Genomic DNA, 26261 nt, shown 5'->3' on the forward strand with positions numbered 1-26261 from the left:
GTCTTGCTCTCTTAGGCTATTCGTCTCAATCATTTTCTAAGATAGTTCGCCGTCTTATTGGTTCCTTGATAATTCCAGCGAGTTACTATAAAGCAATGTCCACACATGAGTAATTCCTTCTTTAATGTATATTTAATCATATGTTACAAAAAAAAAAAAAAAAAAACTGATGAAAGAGCTGCGTGTATAAATACCATAAATCTTTCGATTTTATTAGGTTGTCCGAAAAGTTTCTTTCGTTTTATAAGGAAATAATAGATGCACAATGTTTTTTGTTTTATATTAGTTTATTGAATTATGCACGAACATAATAATAGAAATATAACGAAATGGATCATGCTTAATTCAATAAAATAATATAAAACAGAAATTGTTGTTCATTTATTATCACCTTATGAAACGAAAGAAACTTTTCGGACAACCTGATAGATTCATTACATAATTTAGTACGAACATTTGATGATATGAAGACACGAGAGGGAGACCTTGAAGACATCTGCAGATCCAGTACTTGGTTGGTTCTTTCGATGCTAGCGAGAAGCCAAAAAGAAGATTAATGTTTGTCTCGGAAATTATAATGTGACAGTTCATTTTAGCGTCGCGTAACTGTGAATTAGCTTTAAAATGGCTCTCAATTTAGGTGTCAGTCAAAAGCAGCGCGTACAACGTTGTCGCCGTATCCATTCTTAAAGGCATATCTCGACCTCGTGAATGGTAAGTCTTGTAGCTAGTAAAGGCAACACCAATAGATTTTCAATGAACAACCTGCGCGTGACTGCTTATGCTTACGGAAAATGGGCAAATCAAGACATAATAAGTCGATGCATCACTCCATTGCAATTGGTAGAAATACAGAAGCAAAAAGGAGCCCGAGGCTCTGCTATTTGGATACCTAACTAACTAGTGGTAATCGCTTTCTTACAATAACGCTTAATGTTTCCAATGTAATTTTTGCATTGGAAAAATTTTATTTGAGAAAGAAGAAATTAATTCTAAGCAGAAAGAAGCTCGCTGTTTAAAAAAATATTTATAGTAAAAGATACAAGAAGGAAAAACAAACTTTACCATTATTTTTAATTATTCAGTCGTGATTTATCTGTACTTTAAAGTTAAAGATTTCGCACGTACGATTGATAATAAGATATTAATTACGTGCAGAATTAAAACACAATTTTCGTGAAAAGATATTAATGAAAGAAGAATATAAAAAGATGAATAAATCTACAAATTGATAGCACGAAGTGTCTAATACAAACATTACTCGAAAGAGTCAAAGTTTCCACAGGAAAATGTTACTTACATCATGTTAAGGCGCTCCAAATAAATCACCGAACCGTAATTAAATTTGTGCATTGGTATTTCGCTTTTCAAGCAGGTTAACGCGGTGCGCGTTGCAGGAAAGGAATCGGATCAACAAAAAGTTGTTGGAACAACTTTGCGTTTCGCGTTGAATGCTCTTCGAGAAAAACTGTAATGCCATACAGTGGATTTAAAATTAAACGCATATTCTTTCATTAATTTGGGGAATCGAGCTTATTTCAAAATAAATTTTTACTAAAAAAAAATATATGTAATTTCTGCTGACTAATAAAGTTATCCTAAATTGATTCTCGTTTTGCAATGCAAATGGAGGTACTTGCTATGGACACTGTTTTTGAAACGGAAGAATGTTTATACTGTTCAGCGAACTTATTCGTGTACGAAGCTATCACAGTTATCGGAAACGCGATATAGTCAACTCCTTTTGTGTCAATGATTTCGCGTTACTTCGCACTCCTATTTCATCCTCTGTTATTCTGGACACCATGCAAACTCACTCTACCATCATCGATCAGGTAACGCTATCACAACGAAATTAAAATAAACACGTAAAAACAGTTTAACATTAATCCATGTATTACATCGATAATTTATGCTTGAATCTAATTATGTTCCCGCCAAAAACTTCACCATGAATAAAATCCACATAGATACATTAAATGGCCTTGTATTGTAAACTCCATTCACATAATTCTTCCTAAATCCATCAAATCTATCACTCAACCAACTTTTATTCCAAAACTCTCGATGACACTTGATTCACCTCTCAAAAGGGATTGCCTTTTAAACAAATTAACACAATTGATAAATATAATATGTCAAAAGGATATTTTGAAGAAAATAATCTCGAATACACATAACATAGGAAAATGAACATGTAACGTATTTGAGAAAATGCAACGAAGATTGTGTGCACAATTGCACGCGCGAGCGGAGCACGGTGGCGTTGGAGTTAGGGGAAAGGCGCTATAGAGGTCCCCTCTAGTGAGATTGGGCCCCGTTCTGGTCTCTCTCACACACTCTCTCGCGACGTCGAAGGTTTCCTTCGCACCGGTTCGTGCCGTGGCGGTCCGACTCGGCTCGTGCACATACGCCATGGTCTCTCGTATCGAATCGGGCCAGCTTCGTGTTGCCCAGCTGGATCTGTACACCCATTTGTCGGCCTCCAACTCGTCGTCGTCGTCGACGTTCGCCGCGGCCCATTCGTACCCACCGGAGATCTGTTCTCGATCGCTCTGTCGTCTCGGCTGTGAAACGTGCAGCGTGTCTCGGTGATCTGATGTAACCCTTCTCTTTCTTTCTAGCTATCTCCCTCTCTTTTTCTTTCTTCCTTACTCAGGCTCTCACTCTCGCGTAGTCACTCCTTCTCTTTCCCTGCCGTGAAACCGCATCGGCCGTGTGTATATCGCCTCGATTACACCAGAACGGTTGAGCGTCGCCGAGCGGTCCCAACGTCTGGATCCGTGAAGCGCACTTGCTCGTCGTCGTCCTCGTCGTCTTCGATGCTCCGGCAGTGTTCTCTTACGCGCCGATTCCTCTGCCGATCGCGCTGCTAATTAAACCTGGTGAGCTCACTGGACACCGTTGCGATCGACTTGATTCGTTCGCGGTGGAACGATCGACGATCGAGTTTCTCGATCACAATCCTTGGTGCGTGGAATTATCCTGTTTATTGGACCTGGATTCGTCCACCCGGACGAGAAATATAATATCTACACAAGACCATCGATGATCTTCTGATTGAAGCAGGATTTATGAGATCTTCTGGGTGGTTTAGTGGATTTTAGATAGAAGTCACGGTGTATTTTGTGGTTCGCTGGTGTTGTGCTTGTTTTTCGTGAACAAGATTCGTGATCCTCCGATGCTGAGCGCACAGTATTCGAGGCTCGTATGTGTGCACGAGCCGAGTTTAAGGCTAGTTAACGTGGAAGGTAGAACTGAGAGAGGTTAAGTGGTTCAGAGGATGAGGATCAAACAGTGGTCGTTAGAAATTGAAAGCTTCTCGGAGAAGAAAAGCTCGGACGTTTGTGACGGGGAAAACAGACATTTCGTTCTCGGCGATCGGCGCGAGATTCCGTTCAGCGCTTTCGTGTGCGAGCAATTAATCGATTAATCGTCCTCTTGGTACGAAAGAGATAGTCGGTTTTCTTGACGAAACTGGTTTAAGTGGTTCGCATTAGCATCTTTAATATGCTACTGTTACGGAATACAATTCCGCGTCGAGTAAGTGAACGAGATTAATGTTTCCATTGGTGCCGAGCTGTTCGTCGAGCAAATCAAAGCGTTCACGGTGTCCTTTCTTATGAACTGATAAAAGCGATACGTGTGCACTTACGACCGAGTAAGATAAAAGTACGAAGTACGAAGACAGTAGAAAGAAAAGATATTCATACTTTGATGTGCGTCGTCGCTTGTTGACCATCTCACGGCTGTCGATGTTTTCGAATCTCGATTCGGTATGATCGATTAACAGAGCAGCCAAAAATTGATTCTTACTATAAAAAAAAAAGAAAAAAAATGGCTGAGTGAAAGTGCTCTCGGATAGTAGCCGTGTGTCGTTGCATTCCGTGCGTTTAATTCCAAGTGCACTCGTGATTAATTAAGAGCGGAGGAAAGCGATCTCGCGCGCTCGAAGAATCGTGAAGAATGCCTTCAGGTTAATATTTATACGTATGATACTTGCACCTATAGAAGTGTGCGTGCGTGCGTGTGCGTGTGTGCGCGCGTGTGTGTGTATGTCGATCTCTATGCAAAAAACCGATTCGTGATCTGCTAATCTAGTCACATTGACTTTAAGATTACCTCTGTGAAACTAGTGGTCCGAAACGAGGACAGAGACATTTCGTTTGCCGATATGAAGATCTGTATATCGTTCGCAATCTGCGGAACGAACAAACTCGTAAACACAATATTATGATAATATTATCTCGCAACGATAAGGCTCCCACGAACGTAAGCGAATACTCGAATCTGTCTTGGCCAATCTGACCGTGTAAAAGATTTTCGATAAATGTTTTTCAACTGTAGCTGTGCATGATCCGGTTGGGTCTTTTCGATCGGTTCGATTCGAGGCTGAAATCGGTTTAGAAACAGCCGGTTCGATCGAACTCAGAAACAAACGGCCAAACAGAAGTAGAACATCGAGATTTGTGGAACATTTATTATGCTGCGTTACTCTCGAGTAATGTACGGGATCGAACAACGTCGATTTAACGATTGTTTGGAAACGACGAGTTTAACAGCGAAGAAAATTTTCATTCTGAAGTGCAATGCAACGAAATTGTGTTTAGTGGAAAGCCGTCGATGATAATTCCTCGTGCACGAAACATCACCTGGTTTGAGGAAGTGCTTGTTATGGATATCTGCGTGGCGATCAAACGGGAATACTTTCTCGAGCAGAATTACGTGGATGGCATCCAAGGAAGCGTTTTCGAACCCTTGCAGGAGTGAGTATATATGTTGTTTTACGCAAAATTCCTTATTGAGAATTATTAAAGACAAATATTTCTATCTGGTATCTTGAACTGTTGTGTACATTGCTGGTATTAATAACTTGTCAGACTCGCTGGTATTTTTATATCGTGAAAAGTATTTCAGAACAAAGTCAAGGCAGGTTAAACAGGAAGATCTTCTTGCACTGAATATCATCTTTCACGATAATTTGTTAACCGATATGATAAATGTTAGTATTGTAGATTTCTATTGTACAAAAGTCTTTACAATTTGAATATTAAAAGAAAATATTGAAGGATTGTAAGTAAATATTGAAGTAAGGAAACAGCTTTTCTTATACGTATTTTTAATTGCGTGTAGAATCTCATTCTAGTTGTTTTTACCTAAACTTATCTCTTTACTATCTCAATTTTTTAGATTGTTGCGAACTTTGTTCTTTTTATAAGGTTAAAAAATCAATAATCATTTATTGGAAATGAAAAAGAGATATCTGTAAATTTAATATTTCATGGAGAAGTTAAAAATTGAAATTAGTAGCAACATTACTTGATTGTAAATTAATATGTTCCAAAAGGAACTTGATTTTTAAATGGCACTTTTTATTTACTGAAATTGTCAGAAAATGAAATCTTCTTATAGCTGCAATTTTTTAAATTATACATCGAAGAGAATAAATAACTAGTTCGAACCTTTCAAAATCCGCTTATAGAACTTCGCTTATGTTATTGTCAAACTTCCTACCTCACCATTGACAACTTGCAATTTGTGACTTGTAAAACTTTGCTAATGATATTACTTCAACCGTACAAGATCTTCCAAGTAATTTATATTTAACGATCAGTAAGGACTTCCTAACAAATGACACATAAAAATGACAATTTAATATCGCCCACATGACACGGTTAAAACTACAACGCTTACTTTTCTATTCTTAGAAACGTCTCAATTAAAACAAATCACCTGCTAGAGTTACTCCCGTAAAGTGCAATCTGATCGCGATACATCTTCTCCCGAAGTCAAACGTTAATCAAGAGCTTGATCGTTTCTCGATGGATTCTCAACAGGAGTTGATCGAACGTCGATTCGACCATCAGTTTTCTGTACTTACAGCGTACTATGTATTTCGGATAATTTCGCTACACGAAATAAAATGTGTATTTTCCAATCTCTCCGTACCTATCGAAACATCTAAGCAAAATATATCCACCTGTTAAAATCTCCCCTGCTGGTGTGTAGCGGGATCACGGAGCGTATCCTTCTGTGGAACGGAGCTCAGCTACGATAACCACATGAGAAAGTATTACAATGGAGCACGTTGGGCCGCTATTTATGAATATAATGTTCGATCGCCCTGCGCGGCTCTGCGAACCGTTGTTCGAGCTGGGAAAAATCGCGATTTTTGCTCGATCGGTGAAAGTTGAAGTTTGCTGGTAATCTCGACAATGCCGGAAGCCCTAAGTTTACTCCTCGTCGCGGTCGTTTCTCGATGGGCGAGGAAAGAAGAAGTCGTAAGGCATTGTGCACGGAGGATGCGTGTGTACTGTGTGCAGTCTTCGTTTCTCGTGTCTCTCTAACGTCGTGGCCCATTACGTTGCACCAAGACGACCAACCGTAACAGCCACGTTTTTTCTCCTCATTTCATAGAGGATCATCTTGGGGACGATAAATCGCGCGAAAGTCGAGGACGAATCTTGATCCCCGTAACGATAAAAGAACGCGCGTACGAAACCGGAGGGGACGAGAGAGTTGAACGGGAATCGTTTCTGATGTTCGTCTTTTTTCACCTACTATTATTTTAATTTCAATGGTAATTAAAGAGAAGCATGAGAAGCACGCGATGTAATGATTATCCTCCAGATGTGTTGGTATATAGAGCTGAGGTTACTGATTATGGAAGTGAAATGAATATTTGACTTGGATGTAATAAAGAGTGACAAATTGATCTGAGCTTAATGTTTGCACAGTGATGTCAAGAGGCAAGGTAAAAGTTATGGTGCAATATGTACTGGTTGCAATGTTTGGACAATGTAGAGGAAGTGAAATGTGTATGTTATACAAATTCATTATTCTGTAAGAGTTAACAAATTTTTTTAAATTTATCTTTTCATAAATGATATTTAACGTTAAGGAGGGGAGAGTACTCTTTAATAGATAATGACTTTTTAATAGAAGCCTTTAATACGATAGGAGTTCTTCGAAGTATTACTCGATGCTAAAATTATCTTATTTTTCGACTTGTACGATTTAATTCGTCGAAACTCACATGTAACACTTGCTTCGACTTCCGTGCAGTATAAGCGTAAATAAGATCAAATTCCTTTGCTCTTATATGTACATTATTTTCCGCTGTTGGCTTAACGAATGCCACAAGTCGTATTTTTCAATGATTGCGTTCACTGTTGCGTCATCGAGCGAGGAATGCCGTATGGCAGACCAAGCAATCGATTTTGGCAGCTGTATTAAGACAGGTGCGAAAATATTCGTACAAGATTTTTCATATTAGCATGGGCACTATGTTCCATAATTATCAATTATTACAATTTTATATTCTCTACAATTTAACATATGCAAAATGTTGGAAAGATAAGGAAGGAGGAGTGTATCCTCTACGAATTTCGATATTCGTAGATAATTGATAATTTTATTATGGTAGTGAAAATAATAATAATAATCCGCTATTATATAAAATTAATGCGTTGATCATTATCACGGTATCCTGCTTAACCGTGCGTGAAGAATCAATTTACCAAGTCCAGCTTGTGTGATCATTTTTGTCTCTTCTATTTTTTCAAGAACATAACCTTCGATAATCTACCAATTACGAATACTTAACCAGTTACGCGGTATCAAATTTATTTACCCGACGATAATTCTAATTTCCTTTAATTACTCGTTCAGTTTCGTTATATCTTGAACGAACTATATACATATATTACGATTTTAAGTTTCCGTATGGTACGATAATTATTAGGAGGATGCGGGAATATAGTTGCATGTCGAAATAAAATAACATAATTCTATGAGGTTCTTTGGTACGATTATGTATTAATTAGCTTTTGGTTACATAGAAATATTTAAAGCGGAATATTTCGTACATCTTCATGAAAAGATTTAATTCTTACATTTTTATGAAATTTTTTTATTGAGTTCTTCGCAAAAATGCTTCTTACAATTATTTTCTAGAAGTGTTTGTGTTTTATTATATCATTGAGACAAAGAGTTTCTGAGAATAAAATCGTGTTCCACAAGTAGAGCATGTGGTGTAGCTTATAAAGAGCAATGTTATAAATAACTTTGCAAGAAACCTGTGGCAATTACCGTAAAAGAAGATGAAACATTCACAGAACTTCAACAATCATTCAACAACCACTCAATAAACTTGAAATTTCTACGTTTCTACAGAACATGATGTATAACATTCTGACAACATTCCAACATTCTCAGAAAATAGTGATAGTATATCTTTAGCATAGTACATAGTATATCTTTAATACTGCTACGGTCTCCGAATCTTTAAGTTTCAATCTTGCTTTTTTTCAACAAACAAAAGCATTTTTTAACATTTTAAAAAGAATTTCAGTATAAAATTAAAACGCATCATATACAGTATATGTAAATAACGATTTTTTTTCGAAAACTAAGAAATTCTTTATCCATAGAAACACACAGTTGGATCAAAAGTGACGTGAATCGAGTAAAATCAAATACCGCTCACTAAATCCTTCCTTTTTCAGTCACTCTTTCAAGCAGACTAGTAGACGAAAAGATCGAAGCTCTTGAAGGGCCAGTAAACACGAAAGATCCACGATATCCGGCGTCCCCTCCACGGAGGTATGCGGAGGGATGTTCCTGGTCGCGGATTCACTGGCTCTCCAAAAGACACGACGTATAAATACCACCTCGTTTCGGTTTCCTCTCTCCTCACTGTCCCGTTCTCCCTCTCTCTTCTGCCTGGTAGCACGGAGTCTATTTAGATAATCTTCCGCTTAGCGGGAGCGGCACTCGGTGCGGTAAGGGAGCCTCTTCTTCGCGGAGGCTTTCACCAAGGTGGCATCATATTCCTGATCCGCGAACCGGCCGCGTTTCTTCGATCCTCTCCACTCGTCTACATTGGTCTCGTCTCTCTTCGTCGTTTCTGTTGTCTCGGTGGCCAGTGTTCGATAGAGGTTTTTGGCGAACGCCACGCCCGTGTCCAACGAACTCTGCTCGTCGTGCCTCTGTGACTCGTAAACGCCTTTGACGACGTGACCTTGAGCTCCACAGATCTCGAGGACTTGGCCAGGTCACCGGTACGATATCAAGATCTACGTCAAGACCAGGGGTCCTCTGTTGACTGGTCGCGGGACGTTCCTCCCATCCTGTTTCGTCTCGTCGCCACGACATGCGGTTGTCTTGATTAATCGGTAAGCGAACCAGTCCGCTTTCGACGATTCGTGGCCTCGTCGATGCGTGGGTGATCGCCCCGATGGCGCTTTAATGATAGAGCCCGTGATCTCTCGATCAGATTCTTTGTTTGCATTGTATAGAGGTTTTTGTTCTCGTTCGAAGAGAATGTAGGTGGGTCTTGCTATTTGCGGCGCGCGCCTTTAACCCTTTAACTGTCTAGCGCATCTGGCAGATGATTATGTAGATATAGGCCCGCCTGTGTATTCTTAAAATGTAGGATGTTTGCTGAACGGGAGTTAGACTCGTGCGAAGCGTGTTATACGCGGTTCTCGAAGCAGTTTGGTATTTTTAATGATGCGTGTGCAGGTTCATTGTTTTAAAAGGGTCTTCTGGCTTTGTTGGAATGCTTTCTTGTGTCAATAAAGGCTGTATGATTTTTACTTTACCGTGATTACTCCTATGTTTTCTCATGATTATCTAAGTAATTTTTTGGGAAAAAGTTGAAGATTTATTATTATAAAATAATATCTGGCTTTTCTTAGAATTTCTTCTTTATACTATAAATATCTTATTACACCTCTGTTTTATCTATATTTATTTACAATTGATAATAAATGAAATTGCATTAATCACATTATATATTTTTCTCTCATAATTAAAATATACACAGGATTCTATTATCTAGAGAAAAAAGCGTTATGCTTCCTTATTCAAATAATCAAGGAAACGATAACATCCTTGACGTTAGTAACTTACGAACAAAAAGGCGGCATGAGGAAGAATTTTCTTAGGGGGCTTTCAATTTATTAGCGATAAACGGCATTGAACGGGTTTCTGAGAGAAACTGGCGATAACGATCGATCGAATGAGGGAAAGGCACGCGAGATGCTTTATCTCGCGTGTATTCATTGTTTATCATTGAGTACAATTGCCTGGCTACGTGTGCAGTCGTGCGATCGCGCAGATGTTCAAGACAATTAAAAGTGATTGACGCGACTCTGCCCGATTCTCGAATCGTCGCGACAAATTAGGGCCGTATAGAGACTGAGCGTAGGGGCGAACGATGAACGTGTTCTCGTGTTAAGAGGTTCAAACGTGTATTCTATCTTTAGCAACGTTTCCCCGAAAAGAGAGTCTCGACAGAAAGAGAAAGAGAGTACAAAAGGGTTTGCGTTCTTCGATAGAGCAATACAAAATCGTTTGATCGTTTCTCTGAAAAGTCTCATCTGGGAAACCGTAACAGACAATTATTATAGTATAATATTCATTTAATCGAGCATATACATTCCTGCAATGAGTCACGTACACATCTTCTTATTGTTTATTATATTCGACGAATTAATTTTGGTTTCTTTCGTGCGATTTTAAGTAAAGAACAAAAATAAAAAAAAATATCGTGATAAAGCGGCGGGTGCATCTCAGCGAGTTGCAGCAGCTTATCGTTTCGCAAATAAACCCAACGACGCTTTCTGCCACATTGCGATGACAAAGCAACGTGCATGTTTATCGGTTGTTTGCACCGAGACGCGTTGCGTCTCTCGTGCAAATAACATCGCCGGAACGGAATGCGGTTGCCTCTTTTTCTTCAACGCTTTCCTTATTCGTATCGTAGCTTCATGTGCCAAGAAAGACTTTTGGTCTTCTCCAAAAGATCGTGGATTAAAATTAGCCGCGAAAGTGTCTCCACTTCGACGAAGACGACGTGGTGATTCCTTTTTTTTTTTTCTTATGAAATCTGACGAATGAAAATAGAAGCTTCGTCTTCGTCGAGAAGAGCTCGATTAACGATAGTGTTCGTAGAAAAGCTGGCTGTCGACAGTGTTCTTTCTCCCGTGTGTTTGACCCTGTACGGATTTTTGCTTATTATACTCGGAATTCTGACGCCGCATTGCGGTGCATTTCTTTTTTCACAGTGAATGTTCTTTGTGAGCAACGCGACAAAATACGAGTTTGCACCCTCGTCGATATTTACGTCACGTTCGTTGTATTTCGAATTCTTCGTATATTTTCCGCGTGCCATGGCACTTTGCTGTACGTGAAACCACTCTCTTCCTTCGATCGGTTGAATCATCCAAATCCGGCGTTTGGATTCCGGACGAAAATCATGGCGGGCAAAGTGCCAATAAATGGCTGTACTAAGAGTGCCACCTGCGTGCGAGATGCTTTACTCGATATCGAATCTATTTCACGTATTTTTCAACCATTAGTCGAACAGTTTTACGATATTTATTTTATGAGGACGTTGTCCAGATTATCCTATAATATCGCTTTATAGTGTTTTTATGGAATCATGCTTCCGGGAAACAGGTCTATTAGGGATTATTAATGTATTTTATTGACAGGATGTCAGATAGGAAAAAGAAGAATGTCGTGTTATCGGTAATTTATAATTTATTTTATATGATATACAATTTAAGTAGATATTAAAGTAAAGTATAATATTAAGGGCTCAATTTTACTAGCTCTTTACCTCTATTATCCTGCATTGTCGAATAGCATAATGTTTGAACACTGTACCGAAGAAACAAGTGCTTTCTTCTATCACAAATACTATTATTATACGTATTACTACGTGTATTAGAACATAAACATTAAGGGCTGGTGTAAACGAGCGAGTTTTTTTGACTCTGCGTTCTCCCTGTGTCGTATGTCTTTCTTTGTTTCCCCAGTTAGAACCAACAATGACAGGCATATGACGCAGCGTGAATGCAGCGTCAAAAAGTTGCTCTCTGCGCGGGACCTAAGTGAAAATAATGAAAATGTATCTTCTCACCACGAAAATTTATGTAGTTCAACGGAAAAAAAGTATGATATCTCTAGATAATAAAAAAGACTGGCAAGTTTCTTGTTCTTTATATGAATAAATGAAATGTAATATCAAGAAGGTGGGTATTCTATTATCTGAACATTTTCGTCTCCCTGTTATGTAGTTCCGATACGGGAAACTTTATTGTATTACGACGGTGAAGTGAGGTACGTAGGTGGAACGGATTTGTGAATTAGAAAGAAAGCTACGACTTCCCGGCTCAAGACACTGGTGTACAAGATATTCGAAATACTACGCCGCGATGTCGCGTTCCGAATTTAATTAATACGCGGCTGCCGCGATACCAATGCCACGTGCCGGCATAAACCAAGATGAAAACTTGGAATAAGGTGGGAGCGCGTGAGCGTCGCGGAATTCGAGAATATCGCGGGTGCTGTGGGTTCGAGGAACGAAAAGAAAGTGAAAGAAAACGCCCTCGGGTATCCTGCCGCGCATCAAGCATCTCTGGTCTCCTCGTCTTCTTTTTATTCACCTCAACGCGACCCTGGCACAAGTTCAATTCGTTCCGGCCAATTGGACTCGGGACTGTGTAAAAGAGCCGCTTTCCGTGGACCAATCGACCATTTTCTCGAGAGGAATGCATCGGTTCGTTCGCGGCTTCGTAACCAGACGCTCGTAATGAAATTTGCATTTTCTATGTTAGGATTCTTGCAAAAGCTTCCAGTCGGGTGAATATCATTCGTCTCTTTCCTTTTGTTTTCTTTTTTTTTTTTTGTACCTTGCCAGCTGGGTTTATTAGTGGAGATTAATTTAGATGGTTGTTGTCGAGTGATGCCGTTAGTGATGGGATCAAGTATACTGTAAGTTGGTTCGAACCTAATTACAAAGTCTAATATTTATCGCCTCATAAGTTCGCCGAAAAGAAACAATATATTTAAATAGATTTGAACTAATTCAGAAGTTATATTGGTTAACTTCATAAATTGGAAAGTAAAGAAAAGTGTGGAATATTACAATTTTTAGAGAATTTCCTTGAAGAGATCACCTTTATTTATGTTACTTTCTTGTAATAAATGAACTTTTGGAAATGAATAATTTGTTTATTCAACAAGTTCAATATTAATTACGTATCCATATAATGAAGTTGAGAAACGTACAAAAAGTGGAGTTGATTAGTTTGGCTTCTAAGAGGCTCAAATGAGAGTATATTTTTAAAGAAATGCTTCGAAAAAAGACACATCTTTTAGCAAATATATAAACATAATTGAATAAGAATCCAATTGAAATATTCTTTCTATACAAAATGATTTGAACGATGTTAGTAATCGAAACATTGGGAAATTGGAATATTCCTGGCACCATTCGCTAGAAAATTGACTCATTTTGGGCGAAAATTGACTCTTTCGATCTGGTGAATCGACTTTTGCCCAACAATAATGCATATCATTGATCATGAACTTTATCGGGATTCGGTCGAATCGAGTTCAACATCCGTTATCGGGAACAGTGATGGCTCGTGGTTCGGCGAAATAACTCACTCCGGGAATTGAATGTCACTCGATCACTGCTATCTGACAGAAAACACATTAGATGAAAATCGAATAGGCTGGATAGGATTTACGGTGCATCGAAATAATATTTCTCGTTAATCCCAACCTGTTCCACGGCCGTTCATAAATTCTGCAATGCCGCGTCCAACCTCGATGGTAATTTGCATACGCGAAAAAGAATGGCCATTTTTGTAGTACAAATAATGCAAGAGAAAATGATTTTTATCGTCTCATAAATCTAACCAGCCGCGTTCAACGAAACACGCGATCTACGTGATAGAATAAAGCCAGCGGAACGACGCGATCACCGTTGCCTTTCGCGATAATAAAAGCTCGTAATTCAACTTTTGAGAAACAATGTCCCTCGTTGCTTTATACAATAGCTTACAAAAGTAGATATACGAATGCGTATATAAACATTTTTTTATGAATATATTATGTGTGTTATACGAAACTTTTCGAAATTTCATTAGAATCGTAAAGAGGCACAATTGTCATTATTATACATTCCGATAAGATTAGGGATGAATCTGAAAATGTATATAACTTCTATATACATTTTCGGAATGGCTCCAAGACCGATATAATCACGAATCATGTATCATTAAAGTGTTAATGAAATATGCGAAAATGTTTTATATATTTTATACAATTCATATAATATATTCATAAAACTTTTCTACGTGTTCGAATACTTTCATAGAACATTGTACGTAAATAAGCTCGATCGTCTTAACAGTATAGGATTTACTCAGCAGTATATGATTTATATAATTGCTATTATTATTATTTGGAGATGGATGATGGACTCTTAATGCTTCTTTAGACTTGAGAAGACGTACGAACCACTTCAATTTCCGATATAGTTAGCCTTCAGCATTCGGAAATAGAAAAGACATACACGGGTATTTATAAACGCTCAATATTTGCAATCATAAAGTCTCCATCGCTATACTGTTTAGATGAAAGCCAGCTTTGCAAAGATAGTGTAGTCGTCAATGCATATGGTATAATTCGAAGATTACAAGAGAAAGATATGATAGTTCATTTTTATTAGTTTCTTGACTTTTATATAACTTCATGACTAAGAAGAAGTATTTTAATATAAAATGCTTAAAGAAGGATAGATATAACTTCATAAATTCAAAGATGTAAGCATTTTAGGAATAAATGATGATTGTAGAAATAAATCCATGATGATTGTAAGAATCGAATAATATTACTTTAATTGTTCTGTTAATTGAACTTAATTATTGTGTTTTCCACATCAAAAATTCTAGTAATAGAGGTAAACGAAATTTTTGCACTATTATTTTCGTTCGTGATTCTCGTACACGATTGTTCACGAATTCCATGAATAAATTTGAATCCAAATGACATTAAAGTAAATAATGCAACACTCGAATCGTTTGAAATAGTAGGCATCTGGGATTTTCAATTTATTCGTTGATTGCTCGTTCATCGACGAGCGCACTGCGATTATCAACAGCAATTTCCGGTCTCCAGATTTATTCGTTCAAATCACAGTGGTTGCTTTACCGAATAAAACGATGAATTCATGGTGGATAGTTTACGCGAGATCACACATTTGTAGTTATAGATGCGCGAATTTGTGCCAAATTTCTATCACTATTACTACAGATCTATAAGGTTTGTTTTCTATCACAAAGTGTCAAACGAAGAATGAAGAATACAGATATATTTCTTTGTTGGACTTTTTACAGTTAAATGGCGCTTCCATATTTAGCAAAGTTTAAATGCTTTCCTTTTCTGTTCAGAAATCGTCTGTGACACCTAAATCGGATGTAACGGTGTGATGACGTCAATTTCCGATTGACATTAATCACATACAATATGGCGAAACGTAGATAAACTTTATAATTCTTGGCCTTATACGACAAATTCTTCTCTTATGAATGGGCAATTATATTCTTAATTCAACACATAACCTTTACTATGCAAATTATTATTATACGTGACATATGAGTATAAACGTAGAAAGCATATATTTCTAAAATTGTATTTTCTACTCAGAGATATCCAATACATTCTTCTAAAATTTTATTTACATGAATGGTATGATCAATATCATGAAGAAAATTGGTACAATTGATGCTGCACATTTATTACATCACAAATAAATAATCGACATTTAATTATCCACGACTATATCAAATATTACATATGTACATCACTTAGTTTAATGTAATTAGTACTGCCACTAAATTTTATTTTTGCTTAAAGAATCAGAAATTGTATGTGTATTATCAAATTAAGCCTTTGCGTTTTAAACAATTGATGCGAAATAAATTAGAAGAAAATGTATATCTAAAAACTGCTATTTCATCAGTCTGGACGGTTTCTATAAATTTTTCATAACAGAAACAAATCTAATTGAACTACCATGATTATGCGAACTCACGCGTCCATGTTACGCACGCACGCACGCACGCACTCACGCACCACAATCGCTTCTTGAATTCTTGCAAACGTTTGCGCATTCCCCGATAGCTGTGGAGAACAATTTTATTTATTTACGGCGCGTCGCCGTTACTGAATGAAATTCTCGTCGATTCCCGAGAAAGTTTCATTAAAGTTACTCGAAGACGTATTGCGTACGCGCGCCGTGAAAGCTTCGGAATAGTTCTGTAAATCAACGTAATCTGTGAGAAAAGAAACGTTTACGAGGTTTGATTTGTGAACAAAGTGAACGTTAAGTCGCGATATTATCGACATTGCTCGTGTTCTGTTCTATCATGGTTAATTTATGATAGTGGAGCCTGAAGAGTATAAGTTGCCGAAGTACTTCATATATTAACCAAACTATATTCTATGTACTGTACATTGAAAAGGTTAAAGATGAAGAGTGGTTCATGAGATTGATAATTATAGTGAACAGATCCTGATGTTATCATTACATTGAGATATATAATTTCTTGAAAATGTTGAAAAATTGTGTCAGGTGATGTAAAATATAGGACAGTAAGTATTTAGGTACTTTTATCATCAGTGCATAGTTCATTTTTTCTATTAAATTGAATTGATTAAATATTTCAATCCATCAAAGAACTCACGATAAATCTTTTTGGTATTATGGAGCTATTAAAAGAATTATTTGTGCCTTTAGTTCATTTTCTATATTAAGGAAATGTCAAACTTTTAAAGAAATATCAAGCTTCTAAGAAAATTATTCTTGTCTTTACGTAATTTTCTACATTAAAGGAACATCAAGCTTTTATAACATTTTACTACCTATTTTATTGTAACCTTTTTCGCAAACTAATTATTCGCAGAAGAGATATTAAAAAATACATTAATGACGTACTTACGACTAAAGTACAATATTTATAGCAAGGAAACCAAAGTGAATGATAAATGAAAAAATATGTAATGAAACTTTTTATTCGCACATTGTACGATAAATTATTCAAATCTGAAAAACTCGTCGTTTTAAAACTATAAAATTTTCAGGAAAATTACAAATTGGACCATCCAGATAATTCTAATGTTAAAAAAAGAAAAGAATAAAAATGGAAAGGAGAAAGAAAAATACACATCGCACGTCAAGCGTTGCACGAAATTTATGCTCGCTTCCTGTCGAATCAGACGGTAAAACCGTGATGGCGTATTTACTCAAAACACAATTTAAGTTTACTTTACGTCATAACGCGGCCGGTGAGTTCATAAACCACGATGGAAAAGCACCATAATAAGATCATTGCCAGTACAAACTCACTATTAAAATAACGGAGACCTTGGTTGTTAACGGAAGAGACGAAGAGGGGACTATTAAATACATAATACGTTTAATGGATTTTTACCGAAGAGTGTAACGTAATTTGCCTTATATTTCTGTGCAGGGTGAAGGGAGGATGAAGAATGCCCCGCGTCGGTGGAGACGGCGGTGGCGGGCCGGAGAAGGCAGGAGGAAGTGGTTTTGGAGGATGGCTTGGGGGTGCTGCAAGAGCCATGACAGGGGGAAGTGTCGGCGGTGGTTACGTGGTTTTAGGTGGTACCAGATACGGTCTCAGACTTTCTCAGGTAAGAGACTTGGATAGAGCCAGATAACAAGAAATACATCGATAATATGAACGTCAGTATTAAAAAAAATAATCAAAAAATACGACAGTCGCACGTAAACAAGAATGGAATTAATTTTGTTATATAAAATTGATGAGATTATTCTTGTAATATCGTATACGTGGGTTTTTTATAATTTAGTTTCAAATAAAATAACAATTCTCGAAGTTTTTAATGAACTTCCCAATAAGTATTCATAAGTGTCCTCATACTTATGGACGAGACTGAATCGTCTTGTATGATGAAATAGTTCTGTTCTAGTAAAATTTGGTGTGTTTGAAATGTTCCTCGTTCGTCGAAAGGAACTTGTTCAAAATTTCTGTACATTTATATATAGGTTTCTTTATGTTTTTGTATCATAGCAATTTTTATGTTCTTTATTGTACACTCTTTCGTCGTTGAGGATTCTTTTAAAATTCTATTTATCTAAACGCGTGAAAGCTATTCTTTGTTAGATAAGCACAAAAAGCAGTCGGTATCAATTCAGAAAATACAAAATATTAGTTAAATGATATCTTTCATTTCAATCCGTAATAACTCGCTTGCTTATTATTATACTCTTCAATTTGACACTATTCTTTTTACCAATAGAGCAAGCTACAGAATGTATACACAAAAAGAATCACGTCAACGACAAACCTTGTGCTATTATAATTACAGAAAGAGTTACGCAACAACTTTTTGTGTCTCTATCAAAGCAACTAAATGCATTCTCACACAATGTATGACGCGAAGTCTATTAACACTGGCAACATTTAAAAAGAGCATATTATATTATAAGAGTACTTACGTACAACAGTTCCTTTATTACGAGTCGCATTCCTCGTATCCAAATATGGTTCAAAAAGACTGTACTGTTGTTCAAAGTGCGCCAACAAGAGGTCGAAATGGGGAAGGGGGGATATGAAGTTTTTGAAATTTCACGGTGGTGTTGCCAGCGAAATTTTATTGGTTAAGCGGAATGAGGAGCCGCGAGACCGACGCAGCGTCCAGCCAAATAAGAATCCAAACTCCGTTGGCTGTCGTGACGACCTTCGACGGATTCGCGGCAGAGAAGAGACGTTTTCGCGGTGAGCAAAATGAAGATGTCGGAAATTCTAAATATAGAGTCGATCGCGCAAATAGAATGCCGCCAGTCAGTGACTCGTACCGATTTCGAGCCATCTCCCTTTTTATTCCTTCTTTCTTCCTCTTCCTATTTTTCACCGATGCCCGTCCTCGTCCGGTCGGAATAATATCCACGTTGACATCATACGCACACGTAGCGGCGACGTGAAAATCTCGTGCGAAACGTACCGCGGCCGAGCCCGCGAACACTTTGCCAAGTCCTTCAATCGTGAATTTTCACCAACAAATCACCGTGAATACGTCGCGTCGGCCGATCGGGAGCCGATGATCTGACTCTCGTATTCCGATTTTAGATGCCTCGTGAACGCCTTTCTCAATCTCAACCCTTTTTAGTCTTTCCACATGGTGGCCTTTCAAGATTTGTTTTTTTCCTTAGTCTGAATTTTTATAAATATTTTTCATATATTAATATTTGGACACCATGGTGTTCGAAAGATTATTATTCTATATATATATTTATGATAGTGTTATTGAATTAATTGTTGATGCAACAAGTTACAGTAATTTTATATAAAGAAACATGTGTATGTTATGTATATATTTACAATCTGTAAATGATATAATATTTAATCATAGTACATTTATTTTTGTAATTTCAAATTTCAAAATTATTTAATTTATTCGTTACTTTCCAAAAACTACGTGTATTAAATAAATAACACTTATATTTCTACTGACTACAATAAGTACATTTTAAAATAGATATACTATAATATTACACAATAAATACCTACATATCCGTATTAATATCAGAATATAATCCTCTGAATCGCATAGTAAATCGTAAACTTTAGTAACATTATATCATCATTCAACGAATTTTAAATACCAGGAACTTGAGATAAACTCGTTTCATTAGACGTCTCAGGTAACTTAAGCAAAATTAAATTCTTCAAGTACCTGAAACACTTGAATTTAAATTCGTACTTAACCTAAATAAATATATCGAATCCCCGAAAGATCAGCTTATTCAAGTAGAAAAGATTTCTTTAAGCTACTCGATATATTCAAATAATCTTCTCTATTCGAATACGTGATTACTGTGTAAATATAGGTCTCTTATAGTGTTATTGCAACACGAAGCATAGGTATTTCTTTATCTTTTTCTTTTTAGCATTTCCTCGTGGTATCTTGTTCTCAGCCGCGTAACGTAAAACGTCAGAATAAAGATCGAAGCAGACATTTCGAAACGTATCTCACTATCTCAGGAGGATTTCCAGAAAGGAGATTAGATGGTTCTACTTTCCAGCATATCCTCCGTACACCGTGTTGCATACAAGAGTCAGAGATCTATTTCAGAGGAGTTTATCTCCGGCTCGTTCGTGGGAAGAAACAACGTCACCTTGCCTCGATGCCATTGTCTCCTCTGTTATCCTCTTTACCACAATCGTCCTTATACACGTATCAATCGAACCCATAGATAATCATAAAACGACGCGAATAATCATTACGGATTCTCAGTAACATCTCAAGATGCTAAAACATTTCTATGAAAGAAGATTTTCATTCTTTGCGGTCAAGGACAGAGAAAAATGAAATAATTTACTTAATTCTTAACTTCTAAGAAATTAATTTCGAATAGTTATAATATATATTATATAATATCATAATATTATAGAACAGTTATAATTAAAATTAAATATGAATTTATACGTTAGATCTTTCTAATCTTTTTCTTCTAGTTTTAGTCACAATGTACAATTGCAAATACGTAGGTGAAAATGAATGATCAATAGAAAAAATATTTAAATTAGGTGTTCCCTCGTAGGCAAGGACAAGGTGAAATTACCTTGTACAAGCAGGTTCTACTTCCTATGTTTCGTTTTACACGGTATCACAAGAAGCAGTCTTTGAGTCTCTTTATGTACGAAGCCACTTCATAGGCTTTAACGGTCCCATTTGTTCCGCTGCTTTCGTGCTATATTACACAAAGGACTATAAGTACGTGGTCTGATCTACATGCATGAGAGGCCGCCTTTTTTCATAGCAGGCTACAAATTAGGAATAAAATATTCGTGAGGTCTTTGTTTGAATACCTCCGTACCTAAAGGCTAATTCCTTTTACTTCTATGTTGAAATATGATTTATTTAAAAATATATAAGGAACGGTTCAGATAATTATAAGTGCTATAATGAGTTTTATTTTGTTTCTAATATCGCGGAAGATGCGGAAGAAAAATGTCAAGTATTCAATTGTAAACGAAATTTTATACGCCGTGATAATGCAACTGTGCGTGGTTAGTTTCTTGCTGATCGTAGAACATGTAACATGACAATGTAAAGATTCAGCAATTTTCTGGAGTTTATTTTCGGAGTTTACATATGTTCTTGATCAAACTAGCCTACTAGTAGTCGTTTTAACTTGGAGTTGTCAAGTGTACAATTTAGTGCCCTTTAAGATTTCAATTAATCAAATGTGAAACGTAGTTTCTGTAAGTGCCATTATTTCAATAAGTTTCCTTGATATAAAGTGACCAAGAATAAAAGATTAGATTTTCAATGATTCTCTTGACATTCGAGCCTCTTAGAAGACAAAAACCGGTCAATTCAACTTTTTATTAACCTTCTGCTTTATTACATAAGTATAATTAAATGTTTCTTTCAAATTCTCGAGTTCTATATTGAGTTCTATGAGAAATATGTAAAAATTCCAAAGTGTAACTTGCTAATGTATTTTATAAATTAATTTTCAGCATAAGATTAAAAACTATGCACTCTAATGTATTCCAAAAGAATAACGCAACAAAAAAAATTTTACAAAATATATACAGATCATAAGCTCTCAACTAATATTATTTCACATAAATTAATTTCAAGACCAAATACCAAAAAATACCAAATACTAAAAATGATAAAAATAATAAAAATAATAAAAACCACAATTCTCTCAGCACAATTTTCCTCTAGACTTAAATGTTCAAAGCAATTCAAATAAATCACTTAAATAAACGAATAAATCAATAAACAAACAAATAAAAAATAAATAAATAAAAAAATTTTTTTTTCAGGAAAGCTTGCCGCCATCAAACTCGCGGGAAGAATCGCAGGAAAGACGTCGAAAGAGGAGTTCTCGGGAGAGCGATTCTCGCGAAAGACTGACGGAGAAGAGTCCGGAAAACGCGGCGCTCGATCTGAGCACGAGCCTCGCCGACTGCTGTTGCATCGGTCCACGTTCTCGTTTGCCGTTGCCAAGGATCCCGCCGTCGGCAACGAACGTCGCTACGTCGTCGACATACCCGTTGTCGTCGTCGACGTCGACGTGCGGAACAAACGGTGGAAGCGGTGTAGGTGGAGCTGGAGGTGGTGGTGGAGGAATTGGTAGTGGACAGGCTTTTCCTGGGCCTCCCACGTTTTCGAACAGCCGTGTTGCCGGCGTGGAACAGCCGGCGACGCTGACGACGCCAACGACGGCGGCGCAACCGTTGGTGAACTCTAATAATAACCGAGGGATGCTGCAAACGTCGGTGGGGAACAGCACTGGCCAGCACCATCAAGCACAATCGTCCGCGGCTCTAACAGCGGCGGTACCGTCGTCTTCGTCGCCATCCACTTCGACATCGTTCAACACATCCACCGCCGTTCCGACGTTGCAGTCCGTCTCGGTACCGCGCCAGCTAGCACAGTGGACCAAGCATCAGACGCTGAAGCTGCAGGTATTTCTTCGAACGTTCAAGACATTCGAGGAAGATTTGCTTGCGATGATTAACGTTGCTTCTATTCCTTTCGATTCAATTTGGGTTATCTTCCTGGTTAGGTTTAGTCTGGTTTGATTTGGTTTGATCCTTTATACGTTGATTTGATCGTGTGTAAATGCGAAGTGGATCGTGAATTATGAATTATCGATAGGATGTATGAACATACAATAGGTTTATATAGTTTGAGTAGATTGGAGTTTTGTGATGAGAGTTTTCAGTTGCGTTCTGGAGGATATTTTTGGGAATACGTTGATCGGAGGAACGCTTCAGAGGCTGTAGAAAAACTGTTGTGATTTCGTAAGAGTGAGCTGGTTCGTAGGAATTTGGGACGACGTGTCTTCGACCTGAGAGAACGCTTTGTGTCAAAGCTCGAGAGGTGGCTTACAAGTGGTAGAGGTGTAGTATTTTTAATGGCTGGAGATGGGGGTCGGCGTGGAAGGTCTCGCGAGGATTGATTATTATTTATTTCCTTCCATTTCTCTTTTATCTATATCCGTCTCGTTGAACGCCAGTATTTCTTTTGCTCTTCTTTTTGTAACTGTCAAGAAAGGAAAACAGTAACGGATCGAGAATAATGTATTTGACAATTCGTGGATTTCGCAATTCTTGGCTAAGCCAGATTAATTTTCAACTGACAAGGAATGAGTTTGCCTTTGTTGAATTTTAGTTCACCTGTTAACTTGGTTCAACCTGTTACTTTGGCTTGGTCGAATTCCAATGGGAGATGATAAAACAGAGAGAATAAGAATTGATCGCCGAGCAAGTGACAGACCTAGAGAATCAAAAAGTCGTATGTGTACGATACGTAGGTGTCTAGTCGAAGAACGATATTCTATTTTGGTCGTCATCTGTCTTTTCCCTCGCGGCAAGCACGAGGCAGCGCACGCTGCGCAGCACGGTCGATCCAAAAATTGGTTTGGTCGCGAGTGCACGATCTTAAAAAACTTATAAGAAAAAACAGAATCGAAAAACCTAAGAAAACCTTATAGTCAAAGCTAAAATTTTAATTTCACAGACAAACCTTCCGCAGTTTTCTTGAATACAATTGGGCACTTGAACTTTGATTACTATTTAAAAACACTTTTGAGCACTAGCTTAAAAATTTATTAGGTAAAAAATGAAGTAAAGATATTAAGTAACTCTGAATTTTTTTACAATTTATAGGATGAAAGTTTGGTTTGGTAATATTGTGGTGATAAAAACGTAATCTGTTCTATTCAGGAACCAGCAGTGATAGCGGTGGACCGATTGCATAGGTTCCGGTGGAGCGGGGGCGGAGGAGGAAGTAGCAAGAAGTCCTCTTCCGGCCCCCGGAGCGAAAAGGCCGAGCGCCTTCGAGAGCTCACCGAGAAACTCAAGGGACCAGCCCCGGTACCACCACCTAGGAGACCTTCGCGGGCTCAAGCATCCTCTCCACCCCCCAGTGGGTATCAACCACTCTCGCAGAACTATCCTCAGGTAAGTGGAATTCGTTTTCCAATTAATAAATCTTTTTGTCACTCCTAGCAACTTCTTACTTTTTCCACTTTTTATCTTTCCGCAGGAAAGAAAGACTGAAAATCTGCTTCTGTTTCCTGTTTTTTAAATAATAATTTATATTCATTCGTATATGAAATGAGTTCACCGAAATTTATAAAACAAATATGGTATTTGATGATAAATGTTTTCCTTTGAGTTTTTAGATCTTTTTCAGCATTTCTTTTTCCGCTCAAAATTTAAGATATAGCGATGAAGTATTATAAGCTATCAGTTCGGAGATTTAATTAGAAATATTGTAATGGAATTTCATATTCAAAAGGTTTAAAAGATTCTTGTTAATCACGTGATTAAAATATTATATTAATTTCCGTGCCACTAGCTTCATAAAAAATGAACAGTCTTACATTACTACAAGATCTACAATGTAAGACAATTCTTGAATTACCAAATTTTCAGATTCTCATATTATGTAATATTATTGTTTATCATACTATAATAGTAATCATTGTTATTGTATAAAAGTACTGTTTAGAAAATACTCAACCTAAGAAGTTCACAATATCAAAGCCTCATTCACCACGACGATGCGACTAACAATATATTTAAAAACACTCAATAGATGCAATATATAACTTCATGAATAAAAATCCTATCATTTCAACGAACAACCAATTTTTTCCTCCAGACAATAAATCAAGGATGTGGTCGCTGCGATGGTCGACCTTCTTGTCGAAGCTACACGTACAGTGAGGGTACGAGTCATGGGTCGGGAAATCAGCAACACCAGCTAAAGACGATCAACCGGAGTGACAGTGTCGGTGACGAGTGTTTCAGTGAGACGAGTAATGACGCGTGCAGGAAGCTATGTAGCGATTCGAGGAGAACCTCGCGGTCGGTCAGGCAACATGATAGGAACAGTGGTGACGTAAGTGACATCAAAAACGAGCTGAATGCCAGTGCGGACGGGGCGAAACACCTGAGACAGTACAGTGATTCGGTGGTGGATAGTGGTACATGTGTGGACGATTTGTGCGACGATCTGAACGCCTCATCCGGGGCAGGCAACGAAGGCGAAGCCAGGGATGCGATCACCAGATTGGAGCCCAGGGGCCCTCTTCTTACGTTTCATAAAACTGGTGCGCCGTTTAGAAGCGCTTCCTTCGGCCAGGTGGACTTCAATCAAGGTAATTGATTCTTAATAATCCTTTTTTAATTGGACACTGTTAGGTTGTATCTAATATATGAATCTCTCGATATTGCCTAAACATAAATTTCAGATGCGTTTCAAATTTTACCAATATAATATTGAACTTCGTGTCTCATTACAGTGGGAATGAAATTTTTAAAAGTTTCATACAAAGCAAATAATATATTCGTAAAAATTACTTGAATGAGCCATTATACTCTTAAATACTGACACTAATTTATCTTCGTATTAGTAATTTTTAATTCTACTAAAGAAACTACAATGAGGAAGTTCAAGTCGAAGCGGTCATTAGCTTATAATCGCGATAGGTTTGTAGATTTTGTTCACAGGTGTCATATCCATAGGTATAAATGATCATACACTAAGCGGTAGAAGCATTTGAATGGGCGTAGCAGTAGGAGCAGAAGCAACCGTAAGAACAGTTACTCCAAAGCATTCATTGTACTTTGTTTCCGTGTTTATCTTTTCGGGTCTTCACCTGCTCGGAACTGGTTCTACTAGTCACTCTCCATAAAAGGTTCTGCTTTACTTCTTTACTTGAGTGTTATTACTCTAGTAGGTTCAAAGAAAAACATTTTGTTTCCGTCTGTCCGATGAAACAACATGGGAATTTGTCGACGAGTGTTCTTCCGATTGGAAGGAGTTAGCGAATAATATCCATTTTTATGAGAAATTACGTTTCACTAGATATCACGATATCATACGAATATCACTAGAATTATGGAACAATATATTTCACGATAATTCCGTGTATTATAAGAAATTAAGTTTCTTTATGAACTTTAATTTCTTCTGTTTGTTAAATTGTATCTTAATATGAGAAGATCGTTATTGATATGCATTATTTCTTGTTTCAATTTTCTTAACGCTTTTCCTAAAAATCATGAGTCTTTTTAGTTGTTAAAACGTTAACAATTAAAAGATTCAAATACAAAAGATTTTAATATAATATTAAAGCTACAAGCTAATTAATATCTTGGTATTTTTCCCAAGCTTGGCGAACGAACCAGTGTAGCATACAACAAGAAAAACGAATAAAAATGAGATCTTCAACTCCATCCTTATCGTTCATCTCTACTTCCCAAGCAAGTATTTTCTCCAAGGCCAGCCAAAACATTAGACGTTCCACGTATCATGATCTTCGAAGTTCATTTAATAACGCCATGAGCGCGAAGTCGGAAACAAAAAAGGGAAAG

General features: G+C 37.3%; 1 protein-coding gene and 1 long non-coding RNA gene across 13 annotated transcripts in view; one reads left to right on the forward strand and one right to left on the reverse strand.

The window, feature by feature from the left end:
- Positions 1 to 3421: 3421 nt before the first annotated feature.
- Positions 3422 to 26261, forward strand: part of LOC122568637 (rho guanine nucleotide exchange factor 17) — a 70749-nt gene continuing 47909 nt past the window's right edge. For 9 of the 10 annotated variants that reach the window (XR_006317174.1, XM_043728592.1, XM_043728609.1 and 6 more), the window contains exons 1-5: positions 9038 to 9176; positions 17337 to 17517; positions 21693 to 22337; positions 23601 to 23837; positions 24544 to 25042. Coding sequence is in view for 9 of the 10 variants with exons in the window: in XM_043728592.1 (XP_043584527.1) it covers positions 17356 to 17517; positions 21693 to 22337; positions 23601 to 23837; positions 24544 to 25042 (1543 nt within the window). In the remaining variant the exon portion in view is untranslated. Of the gene's footprint in view, positions 4767 to 9037; positions 9177 to 17336; positions 17518 to 21692; positions 22338 to 23600; positions 23838 to 24543; positions 25043 to 26261 lie in introns of those variants that run through there. The other variant, XM_043728600.1, reaches the window with a different exon arrangement.
- Positions 9115 to 21835, reverse strand: LOC122568748. Of its 3 annotated transcripts, none has more exons than XR_006317191.1 (3): positions 19419 to 21835; positions 18347 to 19061; positions 9115 to 9244 (listed from the first exon to the last, which is right to left on the reverse strand). It is a non-coding gene; the product is annotated as an uncharacterized LOC122568748 (long non-coding RNA). The 3 variants fall into 3 exon arrangements; XR_006317192.1 differs by lacking the exon at positions 9115 to 9244 and adding an exon at positions 12448 to 16122 and having other exon boundaries at positions 18351 to 19061; XR_006317190.1 differs by lacking the exon at positions 9115 to 9244 and adding an exon at positions 12448 to 16122.

This window comes from Bombus pyrosoma, linkage group LG1 (assembly GCF_014825855.1).
Source record: "Bombus pyrosoma isolate SC7728 linkage group LG1, ASM1482585v1, whole genome shotgun sequence".
Lineage (NCBI taxonomy): Eukaryota > Metazoa > Arthropoda > Insecta > Hymenoptera > Apidae > Bombus > Bombus pyrosoma.